Here is a 13,450-nt window from a genome sequence, read left to right as displayed (position 1 = left end):
TCATTAAGTATTCATGCATAAACATAATATTTCTCAAAAACCATTAACATATTCTCCTCCTATATCCGATTCTGCGCAGTAAAGGTTAGAAAGGTCCAGAAATGGGTCTGGGGTACGATTTGGGTAGGTGGTATATGAGTCGGTGGTCGCGATCTCCCCCTGCCGGAATTACCTTTTACTAAAGTTCACGGTTTCTTGGCAGGTAACCACAAGCTGTTCCAGTCGACTCTCCCCAGTTCCCATTAATCCTATATTCTGACATTTCAATACACTTCCTACATACGGAAGACTAGTCAAATACAAAGAAACCTTTCAAACCCTAAATTTATTACCTAAGTTTTAAACAATGATTCTAGCCCATTCTTCTGGCCTTGGTACGGGACTGTACAAAGGATTTCATAACAGCTTTTACTGTGCAACTATAAGTTTCATTAAAATATATTTCTTATCCCTCTATATTTCTATTAAAAATGATTTCATAAAATCAAATAAAGTCTATCAATCTTAACTTATTAGCAATTCTGTAACAATAACGTGAGCAGGAAATTTTGGTATGGCAATATAACAATTTTTTTAAATTTCCATCATTCTTATCAGAAGAGCTGCGATAGCACCCCAGCACCTTGCGAAACAATCCACTTAATTTAGCAAAAATATATTGGATTTTGCAGTGGATATGGTATTTCATGCACCTTTTCCTTTCTGGTTTGTATTTGAACGGTGGTCCAACACTAAAAAGGTAGAAAGATGTAACTTGCTAATTTAAAATAAGTGTTCTTCTTTTCAGCTGGATTCCTTTGGAGAGTTTGCTTTTGCTGGATGAGATGATGAGGAATGGAAGAATGGTTGCATTTGTGGCCCTGTGCATTTGTTGGGGTTGCATTTGCAGGGCTTCCAACTTTCTGAGGGTTGCATTTGTGGGGCCGTGCATTTACAGGGATTGCATTGTCGGGTTTTTGCCCTTACAGGCGTTGCGTTTGCGCACCTGCGCGTTTGTTCGCGCTGCATTTTCGGAGCTGCGCCTTTTTAATGGCCGTGCTTGCTGTCCCGTCCCAGGAGCACTACCCGCGCCTCCCGGCGCAGCGCCGCGGCCGCCAACCACAAAAATAACCCCCAAACGCGCCCGCCCGCGCCGCTCTCCGGCCGCCGGCAGCGCGCCAACCGCGGGGCGGTGGGCGGGCGCGCAGGCGCAGTGGCGGCGGCGCGGAGGCGCTCACTGTGGCGGCGGCGTGGGTGTGGGACCCGGATGTCGCGCATGCGCGGTGGTGGCTGGACGTGGCGGCGGCGGCCGCGGAGCGCGAGCGGCCGGAGCCGCGGCACCACCACCGCCAACAACAACAAGAAGGTGTCGGGGGTGGTGACAGGGGTGGCCGTGTGTCCCCCCACCCCGTGCCGCGGGCCTGTGAGCGCCGGCCCGGCCCGGGGAGGGCGTGCGGAGGCCTGGCCCGCTCCGCCGCACCGGGGCCGGCTGAGGCGAGGGAAGGCCCTCCTCCTCCTCCTCCTCCTCCTCCTCCTCCTCCTCCCTGTCGCCGCCCCTCACCACAGCCACAGGCCGCGCCCGGAGAGCGGCCGCTCCGCCGCCGCCGCCCGCGGCCCAGGTAACATCCGCTCTCGGCTCCCGCCCGCCCGCCGAGGCCGCCCGCAGCGACCCTTCCCCCCCCCCCCCCCCCCCGGGCCGCGCTGGGGACGGGCCGGCTGCCGCTCCGGGAAGCTGGGGCAGCGCCCCCCTCCACCCCCGGGGGCTTCTGCTGGGCCCCGCCGCGATGGGTGCCCCTCGCCCCCCTCCCCCGCTTCCCCTCGGCAGCAACAAGAAAATCCCGCCGCCCCTAAACTTTTAGTGGTATTTTTAAAAAGCAAACCCTTGTGCCCTCCGGTAAAGGCTGGCCAGCCGTCCTGTCCCCAGTTCAACTTCCCTCCGCCGCTGCTGGTGCGGAACGCACTCTCCCTGCTCTCTCCCACACGCTGGAAAATGCCCTGGATGGTTTTGTTGGGAGCCGCTTCGTATTTAGGTCTTTGTAATCTGCCATCTTCTTTGCCGTAACAGAAAACAGTGCTTTTAACTGATTGCCAGGGCAGCGTGGGGCTGCTTGGCGCCGGGGGTGTGAATTTAAGATTATTCCTTCTTTCCTGCTCTTCCTTCCCATCCCCGGTGCTGGGGGTGTGGGATTTTGGGGAGGCTTGTGACTTGCTGGGTAGTTGAGTCTTAAAAAAGGTTTTACCGCCGAAGGCTGGTTAATTTCTGGGGTAATCTACTTGTGGGTTAGGTGTGTTATTACTCGGAGCCCAAATTGTACTACTGCAAACCAAGTGTTCTCAAACACATACGGTCGGGGTAGGATCGTGGTGTCTTTTGCCACCACTTCTCAAATTATCTTGGTCTTAGAATGGTGTGCCACTGTCAACAGGCAGGAGTGATTTCAGACTCCGTGGGATAACTGTCATCTTTTCAATTTTAAGACTGTTGTACTGTTGTTACTTTGTTCGGTAATGTAGGTAATCCCATGCAAGGCTGTTGAATTAGCTGTACTGCCCTCTAAAACATCACATGTTTTTGTACTCCAGCGTCATGATAAGTAGGCAACTTGTCCTTCTGGCCCTCTTATCTTGGTCGGATTGCTATTGGAAGGAGTTTCTTCTCTTCTTCTCACTTTGCATTCATGAACCTCTTTTGATTTGCTTGTTGCATAAGCATGCGTGTTTAATATTGATATGGAAACTTTTATTTCAAAGAGCTGAAGCCTAAAGAGAAGCAGTAAGTGTATCAAACTGATTAGAATTCCTTTTTTAAGTAGATGGCTCTTTTACATAATGCATTCAAGTGCAGCGAACGCAATAGGGATATGAGGTTTGAGAGGGTATCAACAGATTTAGCAGAGAACAAAGGTGCTGAGAGCAGATCGCTTGTTCCTGGTGAGGAGCAGCCTTCGCCGGGCTGTTGTTAAGGTCCTGCTGGAATTTTAGGACTGTTTTCTTATGTTGTTAACCTTGTGAAAAACTCTACTTTTGGTTGGGGCTGGAATTGCTAGGATGAGGAGAGGATGACCTTTTGCTCAGGGGGGACGCAAAGGGTGCCCTCTGGGAGGTGAGGTAGTGCAAGGCATGTATATCTGCGTTGTGGAAATAGATCTAGTTGCAGTGTAGTTTACTGCACTTCCCACGCTCATGGCATGATAATGTGCAGTGGTCTTCCTTCTCTGACCATACAGAAGCCTGTATTGAAAAGAGGAGTGTTTTTTTCAGCTGCATACTTTCTCAAAAATAAAAAGTAGAGAGAGGGAAGGGGAACCAAAATGAAAAATGCAGCTTTCTAGGATTTATAACGTGTGTGTATGTGGTCACATCAGCATAGTAGCGCTACCTTTTTCACTGTGTCCTGTCCCCCATGCATTCAAAGACAAGATAAGGATTTGGATGTGTTTTTTACTGTTGTAAGCATTTCTTGAACGAGATTTAAACCCCCTCGAACCGTGTGCAGCAGAAACATTTGCTCCATTTATAGGATCAGTCTGTTGCATTTGTAAAGCGCTTTTGAAAGCGGTTGAAGTGTACAGGTGGAAGCTGAGAGGACTAAAGATGCTGAGTGCTGCAGTTGGGCAGTTAGATCAGTTTCTCTCACAAAGAAATGGCTGCTCATACTTTTTAACCATGGATTTATGGTAGGATGAAAGAATTGCCACTCAGAGTTGTCTTAAAACTCTTCTCCAGTTCCTTTTATGCTGTCACGTCTTCAGGTTTTTTGTAGCTACTGACAGTGAGATGAGCAGAATTGATACTGATGATTCAGATACACGCCCAAAAATAGTATTCTCGGGAATGTTAGCTCTTACTGTACAGAACAGTGTGAGTGTAGTACATTCTTAGTACTCGCTTGTTCTTTAATGCTAATTGTTCTTATGTCTACAAACATTTTTTTCCTGTTCACCCTTTGGGCAAGCAGAAAAGAGTCTAACATGCTGGAAAGTATCTGCAGTTTAATCACTTATATCTTCATCAAATCATGAGCTGCCTTTTGTTTTACTGATTTATTGATTTTTCTTTATCATGTTTATCATAAAACTTCTACCACTGCATTATTAAACAGCAAAACTCTGGAGTAATGTTTTGGTGGTTAAAAGCTATCAAATGTGTATGCTGCTTTTCTGACATCTTTGTGTTTGTCTAATTTTGGAGGTAACAGTTTATGCAAGAGCCTTACTTGTCCTTTATTCATGTGAAATGTTCTAGCAAGATGTTAATTTGTATGCTATTCTAATTAGCCAGTTTGTTAGCATTGCATTTACTGCCTGCTATCAAAATGCTGGAAATCTGTGACTGGCATGGCTGTTACTGGTAAATCGTGCTCCCAGAGCATCAATGGCAGCTTCAAGCAAACAGCTCAACTATTCTTATTTTATCTTAGATACATTTTTCAAGAAATTACCTTCATATTTGCAACGTGGAAATATGTTTTTCGCTCAGATGTTAGGAGCTTTTTTTTTTTAAGACCATAGTGGTAACTCACTGAAGTCATGGCTCATCACGAAGGATACTTTGCCTGCAAATTTGCTGACTTGCTTAGACCCTTCTACAGTGTGTTACAATGGATAATGGCCAAATTATCTTAAGATTCATAGCATAGATAGAAATCCTGTATTGTACCTGGTGAAGGCTGTTAGGCACGCTTACTTGCTTGATGTTACTGTCTTTAGCATCCCTGTATGTGTTTGTAACACCAGCCATTACGTGGATATACCAGTACTAAAAATTCTCAGGCTTACGTATTTATGTGCATCACAGAGCATTTTTGCATAACTGCTGCTATGAGTTCTCATAAAACACACAAAATCTGTGTTCCTATTATTCAGAATAGTTCAGTTAGCAGGGACTTAGAGCGCTCATGTGTTGAGGGTCATTTGAAATGCTCTGAGGTGACACAGGACTGTTGTCTGATCGGTTTGTACAAAAAGATGGCAAATCTCTCCCTGTTTAAAAGGCTTCCTGAGGCCCAAATGTGTCATCTGATACGTAGCACGTGTAAATTTTCTTCTTTGATTTTAACTTTGCAGGCTGGTTGGATTCCCATCACAACGGTTTATTTCAGGCTTCTTGTGCATGCGGTCGCAAATCCATCTTGCGTTCTTCATTTGCTTCTGGTGTGTCAGTATATGCTGCGCATTCCCTTGCCTCCCCAATTTGCCGCGTTTATCCGCCTTTCCCACCAGCGCATCTCCAGACCTTCAGTGCCGTGTCTGTGTCCGTAACTTCTTTTCTGAGCTGATCTGCAAGACTGCTTCCCTTTCTCCTTCAAAAGCTTTTCAAAGGGCCATTGCTGCCCTGACACCTCCAGGAACTCTAGTTCTAGTTGTGTCAAGGCTATACTACATTTTAAAATATTTTTTTCCCCTTTAAATACAACACTTCACAATTCTTAGCATCTTAGTTTTAAAAACTAAGTGTTACTTGATCACTCCTAGTCATGGTACTTCTCATGTAATTTGTCCTGCAAACAGTGAAGTCTGTCTCCAAAGAGTCTCAAATTGTCTCTTGTTTGGAAAATACCTAGTTTGCTGTAGAAACTTAATGAATAAAATATATGCTAAGAAAGTGACATGGAGTGGGTTTTGGCCTTTTGCCCATGTCTTAAAGTAATTATCCAGTGGCATTTGGACTGTCACATTTTTAGACCGAGTTTCTTGGTGAATTTGATCCCTCTGCAGCTGCGATTGGCTTAAACCCTACTGTAAATTAATAGGGTAGTGTATCATATCAGCATCAGGTCTGGATTAACCATCTTGCCCAAGCTGTTGGATTGCTGATTGCCTGGATCATAATATTCCTTTGGGTTACATCCCTGACTTCCAGCTCCATCCATAACCACCTGGTTTGTCTGTGTAAGCGTGTTATTTTATTTTGATGCCAAAACGGCACAGAGTAACTTCTCAAAGACCAATTTTGTCTTTAAGCAGCAAAGGTATTTATTTCGTGCGATGTTGGGGAGCTAGCTGGTTTGTACCGGACAAACTAGCTCCCGAGTTTTCAGTGAAAAGTTAGGTATTTTCTACAGTTTTCTTGAGAGGCTACACAACATCTTTACATACATACTCATTTGATTTTGACACCTAATCATTCCATTCACAATAGGTGGGATCTAGGTGGAGTAGACCTTTCCATTTTCTTTGTTCAATGATTTCCTGACTTGATGGTCTCCTTATCTCTTTCAGGTGCCCACCTTATCTTTTCTAATTATTCAGAGTACATTCAGTGGAACCTTTTGTAATTATTCAGAGTATGTTCCTTTCTCAACACAAACAGAGCATCACCCAGAGCATTGTACCAAACTCATCCAGACTAATTTATTTTTTTTTTTAAGACCTTGTTCTGTTTCACTTTCCTTGTTTGGGATCGATCGTTCTCCCCAAATTGCAAAGTGTGGCTTTTGTGGGAAGGGATGGGGAAGATAAGTGATTTGTGAGTGTAAAAAGTATTCATTTAAGGTTGTTCTTAGTATGTAGAAAAGAATGTGAGTTCTTTTTAAGAAATCTGGATTTGTAAATCCTCAGCAAATTTCAACCATGTTAGAGTATTGGTAATGGGAATTGTTTGGAGGAAGGGATTTTTCAGGTAAGTTTAAAAATTGACTTGACTGAATGGCTAGGGCATGCTGACAAGGCTTTAGATGGGAGTCTTTGTATTTCTTTTAGCAGCCTTTGCTCTTATGTCTCAGTTGAGTTTCTGTATGACTGTAGTAATACCTCTGTAAAAGCAAGGAAATCAAGTCCATGTGTTTTTTCTAACCATGAAAAGCAGAAAAACTTCATTTTCTTTTTCCAAACCCCTTGTACCTTCTTCAGACTGTGTGCATGTCTGCCTACATCTGTATGTGTCTGGATGCTTTTCTGATGAAGAATTTCAAACTGGAATATACCTCAGCAACTCTCGGGTGTCATGTGAGGCCTTCCAAATGATCCTATCTCTTAAATACCTTGTGTGCTGCCTGAAGAGTTGTTGCAAATATTTGGAAGTCATGGCTTGTGCAGGTTTTGTTACCCTCGGTTTTTGGCATGTAAAAGCACTTGTTCTTAAGCTGTGCTAGATGATGATACTATCTTGCTGGTGCAGCTGAAGAGATACTGGCAAAGAAGCTGGAATATTAATTTTCTGTTCCATAAATACGTTGGTTATCCCTTTGGGTGAGATCTCATCAGCTTTTTGTACTTTGCTCAGTTTTTTTTCTAGTTGATCAGGAGCACCTTGCTTCCACAAATTGGAAAGCTCTTCTAGGTCTCTGAGCTAGCTTTTGCAGAAGATGCTGAGCATTTAAATGTGGTCTCTGTTTTGTAGTCATGCTAGTAAAATCATCGCTGTTTTGAGGGAGAAAGTGTAGTAGCAGTTGATCTGAGAACAGTGGAACAGTTTGAGTCAGTCCGGTGTTTATTTTGCTTTCCTGCTCATAAGATAAATGTAAGTGCAATGAGGGCACTAGTGTGAGAGCTCACTAATGTTACTTCCATGGAGATAAGTCAATAATATATTTGACTTTAGTTCTATGAGGTAGCATACTGTTATGGATGCCTGTATTTTTAGAACCTGTTTATATTGTGCAGGTAACCGCTTCTGGCAGAATTATCCACAGACATGAAAATGAGGCATGTGGCACCAGTGTTGCATTTTTAATTTTAGACAGCTGCTTCATGGTTTGAATTTCATTGCACAGGCTAAAAAGATACTTTACCCTTCAGCAAGGTGGCCGTGGGGAAGTATGTATGGAAGAATTAGGATGTATTTGTTCAAGTCTGCATCAATCTTGAAGGATTTCAGTTAATGGTTACTTATCACTTCTCTGAAATAGCAGCATGTTTGCCACAGATCATCAAAGGTGTTTCTAATTACCTGGCAATCTTAACTTTTCCCCCCTTCTGTGTTCTGCTTGCATCACGCTATAGCAAAAGGGAGAGAAATACCTTTTTGACCTTTGGTAGGTGAAGCTGAGAACTTTACTACAAGTGCTGTCTCCTGCTGCTGCTTTTCTCATGTTCCCTGTCTCTTCTCTCTGCCTCTTTTCCTCCAAAGCGTGCACTCCCCCATTTCTGTTTCCATGAAATCCCTGGCTAGAAGGGAAGTAGAAGATCTTTGCTCAGTGTATTTGGCCCTACCTGCTCCACTAAAAATCTGAGCTTGAGCTGTAATGTGGGATCACCTCCTTGGGCGGGCGATGTGCTAAGGAATGAACTTGAGGTTTCGTGCTCACATCAAGGAAATATCCAATCACACAAGCATGCTGCTGTTTTGCAGAACATCTAACACTCCATGTCTGAGGGCATGCTGGGACCTTATCTTCAAAGGCATCTTCTAAAAATGCAATGCATTAAGATTGCATTTTGCTTTTATTTGCACACATGAAAGTAATATAGTAAGAAGGTGTGAAGGCACCTCTTGAATGTGTGACTCAGGCTTGTAGAGCTATTTTGTGAGAAACTGAATTGGTGGCACATAAAAACTTGGCTTGTCTGCAAAATACAGTAATGCTTCTGGTGCTTTGGAAGAAATACGTCACAGCTTTTGTCAATACGTGCCAGGTTGATAGCTACTGACCTCACCCCCTCTTTCTGGGGATGAAAATGGCAAGATTAAATACAGCATTTCTGCAGATGGGGCTTCTAAAGGGAGGCTTTTGAATTAGCGTGCAGTTACGCACCAACAGTGTGTAACAGTATTCAAAATCCTAAACATGTGGCCCAGCTTTCAAAAATGCTGAACAGTCAGAAGCTCCCATTGAGCACAGTGGCAGCTGAGGGGTGACTCAGCATTTCTGAAGATCATTCCACTTAAATAAGAATTTATTTGCTTGCTCTTAGTCTTCCGAAAGTCAGCAAGCAAAATTCTCATTCATGGTTTTAGGGATGTAGAAGATAGAGCTGCCTGTCTAATTTTAAGTATCTCTTTATTTAAAACTCTCCTGGCTAATAGCTTTCTCAAGTCACTTATTTATGATTACTTATGCATATCTATCTGGGATGCTGTTTTATATTTAAGGAAAATGATGCTCTATTCTGTTTTAGCTGGCACGATTTTATGGATTTATGTGAGTGCAGGTGTTACCGATTAGTTAATAAGTTAAAATTGATTGATTCTATTTGATTAATTAATTGATTTTATAAAATCATTTAATAGAATTAAAATGTAGAAGGCTAAGGAAAAAAAAATAAATAGGAAACTTGCATCTACGCAATAAGAGACGTTATGGAATCTTTTGTATGTCTTGTACCAAGGCTAGAAGAAGGGCCTGGAACTATTGCAATAACTCTAGGGTTGAAAGGTTCCATTGTATTTAACCAGTCTTCTGTACGCAGAGGTGTATTGAAATGTCAGAATATGAGATTAATGGGAACTGGGGAGAGTCGACTGGAACAGCTTGTAGGTACCTGCCAAGAAACTGTTAACTTTAGTAAAAGGTAATTCCGGCAGGGGGAGATCGCGACCACCGACTCATATACCACCTACCCAAATCGTACCCTAGACCCATTTCTAGACCTTTCTAAGCTTTACTGTGCACAATCGGATATAGGAGGAGAGTATGTAGATGATTTACGGGAAATGTTACGATTATGTATGAATAATTAATGAATATGTATGAATAAGTTCTATATATGGAATCTGATTTTGGGACCTGGTGTGCGTTGATCGTGAGAGGACTCGCTCATGCACCCGGCCGTTAATAAAGAAGTGTCTGCTTATCTACATCACATTGGTGTCGATAAGTTCTTCAGTCCGAGATTTCGGTAACACAGGTTGCCATGGAGAATGACTGGCAGGTTAAGCTTGACTTCTTTTAAAAGAGGCTTATTGAGTTGAAGCGCAAAAAAAACCAGTGTTGAGGGAGAAACTTTTAATAGCTAGGTAAAATGATCTTACTCAAACTTCTAGGTAATTGTTCTTCTTTTTTGGGAGAAATTAGGTCCAGAAGCATCCTTACAAAAGAAGAAAACTGTTGAAAATGGAGGCGGGGGGATTTGCAATGTGGTTTTTTTTCCAAGTATACCAAAGCATGTTGTATTCAGGTTGAAATTGGAGAAAATATAAAGTAGGGAAGACTTTGTTTCCTTCTATAATTGTGCTGGATTTCTGTTACAATATTTCTTTTACAAGAAGGGAAGCCATACATTCACACTGTAATTTGTGCGATGTGCTAACTTTCTAAATTAACATCCCCTTCATTTTTGTGCAACACATTTTTTTCCAATAAATACTTGCCTCTACTGTACCTCTAATAACATGGAAAATTCCAGTGCAGTAGCAGGTCTTTGACTGGATGTGTTCCTCGGATACTATGAAGAAACTTTTTTCCCTTAACCATTAAAATCAAATATACTTTATTTACATTGCCAAGAACGACAAACATGTTATTTTCAGAAAGGCTTATATTTTAAGCTTACTCAGAAAATGTTAATGCAGTAAAATCATTTAGGTGTATTTGCTGCCAGTGTTTTAAAGTCAGTGCACATAGTTGGTAGAATGGTGTTAGTGGATGACTACCTGAAGCCAGAGCTGCTTGAAGAACCAAAGTAGCTTTTTGACAACATTAGACTCCTTTTCTGTGACCGCACGAAACCTGCGGTCCTATGTTTCTGGAGAAAGCAAAGCAAAGTGTAGTAATTAGCTCATTCGGAACTGAGAAAATCAGGCTAGCTCTTCTAATTTGTGAATTAAAGGAAACTTCAAAAGGATGAGGTCTCTTGGCTTTTGGAGTGATGATTTCATGGCCAGAAAATCACTGCAGGTTCTTAGCAAATGGAGTTTAAAGGCCAAATGTGTTAGGAGGGTCTATTCCATATCTTATACGTAGTGTAATTAAGGCAGTTCTGTTTGAGACAGTTTGGAAGTGCTTTTTTAGTGACTTCAGTTGATTTGTCTTGATCTAGAAGAAGCTGGATCCAAACAAAGACAAATGTGCTAGTTGGGATTTTAATATGTAAAGATACACACAGTACTACTATACATAAACATGTATTAAGCTAATGGCGAGGTACAGAAGAGAAACAGAGTTAGTATGAGGTCAGAACATAGCTGAACTATTTGAACAGAAATATTAACTAAAGGTGACAGATGATTCTAGTGTGCATTCATGCTTTTCACTATTCAAATTTTGTTTAAATTGATCCCCTTGATTCCCAGTCAGTACTTCTACTTGGTTTCATCCTACCAGTATAAAACATAGGAAATCATTGTCACTGTTCTCCTTTTCCTGATTCAGAGCCTGTTCATCTAATAATCCCTACCTTTCTATATGTACATACTATGTGTACATGTGTATAAACTATAATCTTTATTTAAATATTGTTGCTAGGGGGAAAAAAAAATCTTATATCTAAAACTGTGCAAGCAGTGTCTTAAGCATGTTTTAGCTATCATGGGACAAGCAATGCAGTTTTTCATGTGCTTTTAATATCCTGCACTTAGCTTGAAAATAAAAGAAGCAAAAAGCCACAGACTTCCTGAGAAACATGATCTGCAATTTGTTAAAAACAATTCTAATGTAGATATTTTTTCCTCCTAGGTTTTACCAAGAGACAGTACATCTAACACTTAACTTGGATCATCTCTTGTTCATCAGCTTGAAAATCATAACAGCCCCCAAAACTGACATTTGATCTGAAAGAAAAAGCTGTGACAAATGGACAATATGTCTATTACTAACACGCCAACAAGTAATGATGCTTGTCTGAGCATTGTTCACAGCTTGATGTGCCATCGACAAGGTGGAGAGAGTGAAACTTTTGCAAAACGCGCAATTGAAAGTTTAGTTAAAAAGCTAAAGGAGAAAAAAGATGAATTGGATTCTTTGATTACAGCTATAACCACAAATGGAGCTCATCCTAGCAAGTGTGTTACAATACAGAGAACGCTGGATGGGAGGCTTCAGGTTAGTACAAGTGAAAATCAGATGTTTTCCTCCTAGTGAAGCTGGAGCAAAAGTGAGTGACAGGATCCTAGAGTGTTCAGGAAGAGTAGCTCTTTTCTTGCAGCCTCCCTTGCCCACATTTGTAGGTATGTTTTGTGGTTGGAGCTCTGGACTGCTGCAGTAGTTGATTATTTTTATATTTTTTTTCCAAAAGGAGCAGAAGGCATTGGATCAGCCGTTCTAAATGAGTGTGTGTGTGGCAGTAAAAAGCAGGGTCACGTAACAAATTCGGCTGTTTATCCTGGTATTTTCACTACAAGCTTCTGTTAGCTCTGTGTTGGTCAGCAGTGTGAAGAAAGACCTAAGATCCCTTGCTAAGGTACTCCAAGGAGTCTGCACTGAGGATTTATCTTAGCCTTATATTGTCAGTATATAAATAGCGATTTCCTTGTTCCAGGACAGATGTCTTGTTTGCTGGCTAGCTTTCTGTATACCCTAGAAGCATATATATATATATTATTTTTTTTTTTCAGTATAATGGATTGGCATTCTTCTACTTGTAAATTTCTTATAGTATAGTTTAGTGCCTCATTCCTCTTCTTCTGGGGCAAAGCTCCTTCATCATCCATGGTGGAGAAGGTGACCATACATACTACGTTAAGTACAAATTCTGCTTCTGCCATTTTGTATCCAGTATTTTTTCTTAAGAATCACAGTGTTGACTTAACCGTAGCAAAACCCTAATAGAAATTTATTTGTTGAGTACAGAACTTGGGTAAACTGTACACTACCTTTTTTTTTTTCATATTTTGATGATGGAGAGAGGTTATGTTGTTGTTTGTCCTCTTCCAGCTTTGCTCCTCGCTAAGTAAAGAGAAATGTCTTGCTACTTTCCCAATCAACTTCCGTGTCTAATTTTTTAGGTGGCTGGTCGCAAGGGATTCCCTCATGTGATTTACGCTCGTCTTTGGAGGTGGCCTGATCTTCATAAAAATGAACTCAAGCATGTTAAATATTGTCAGTATGCTTTTGACTTAAAATGTGACAGTGTCTGTGTAAATCCTTACCATTATGAGCGTGTAGTATCACCTGGCATTGGTAAGTAGACTCTTGATTTAAAATGGAACAGTGGGAATGAAATGTACGATGTTTTCCTTTTGAGTGTAAGAAATACAGGCCTAAATTAGAAACATTAACTTTTAATGATCTAATTATAAATTACTCTCATATGCTGTTGTCCATCTTCTTAATGGAATTATTCTTTTGCCTTTATTTCAGATTTGAAAGAACAGTTTGTGGCTTTTGTTTAAGCCTTTCTGTTGGCTTTGCACACAGTTCTTGCAGTTAATGTGTATCCTAGGAATAACTTAGCATTGAGACTTGTGTTACAATGGAGGGGGTATAATATGTAGAGTCTGTAGGACTGATTTCTAAAGGCTTATAAACTTAATGTTCAAAAATCATTGCAGATCTCGATGTATATAACCCTCCACACCCTCTTTTCTTTTTCTTCTTTTTAAAGATCTCTCAGGACTGACACTACAGAGTTCTGGTAAGTAGTTCTGTTTACTA

General features: G+C 41.5%; 1 protein-coding gene across 2 annotated transcripts in view; it reads left to right on the top strand.

Moving 5' to 3' along the window:
* Window positions 1-1,253: 1,253 nt before the first annotated feature.
* Window positions 1,254-13,450, top strand: part of LOC129782547 (mothers against decapentaplegic homolog 4-like) — a 29,115-nt gene continuing 16,918 nt past the window's right edge. The window contains exons 1-4 of one of the 2 annotated variants that reach the window (XM_055792942.1): window positions 1,254-1,598; window positions 11,534-11,899; window positions 12,802-12,976; window positions 13,401-13,430. In XM_055792942.1, the coding sequence (XP_055648917.1) occupies window positions 11,651-11,899; window positions 12,802-12,976; window positions 13,401-13,430 (454 nt within the window). In that variant the 5' untranslated portion in view covers window positions 1,254-1,598; window positions 11,534-11,650. The remainder of the gene's footprint in view (window positions 1,599-11,533; window positions 11,900-12,801; window positions 12,977-13,400; window positions 13,431-13,450) is intronic. The other variant, XM_055792941.1, reaches the window with a different exon arrangement.

This window comes from Falco peregrinus, chromosome W (assembly GCF_023634155.1).
Source record: "Falco peregrinus isolate bFalPer1 chromosome W, bFalPer1.pri, whole genome shotgun sequence".
Taxonomy (NCBI): domain Eukaryota; kingdom Metazoa; phylum Chordata; class Aves; order Falconiformes; family Falconidae; genus Falco; species Falco peregrinus.
This window is presented reverse-complemented; position numbering and strand designations above follow the sequence as displayed.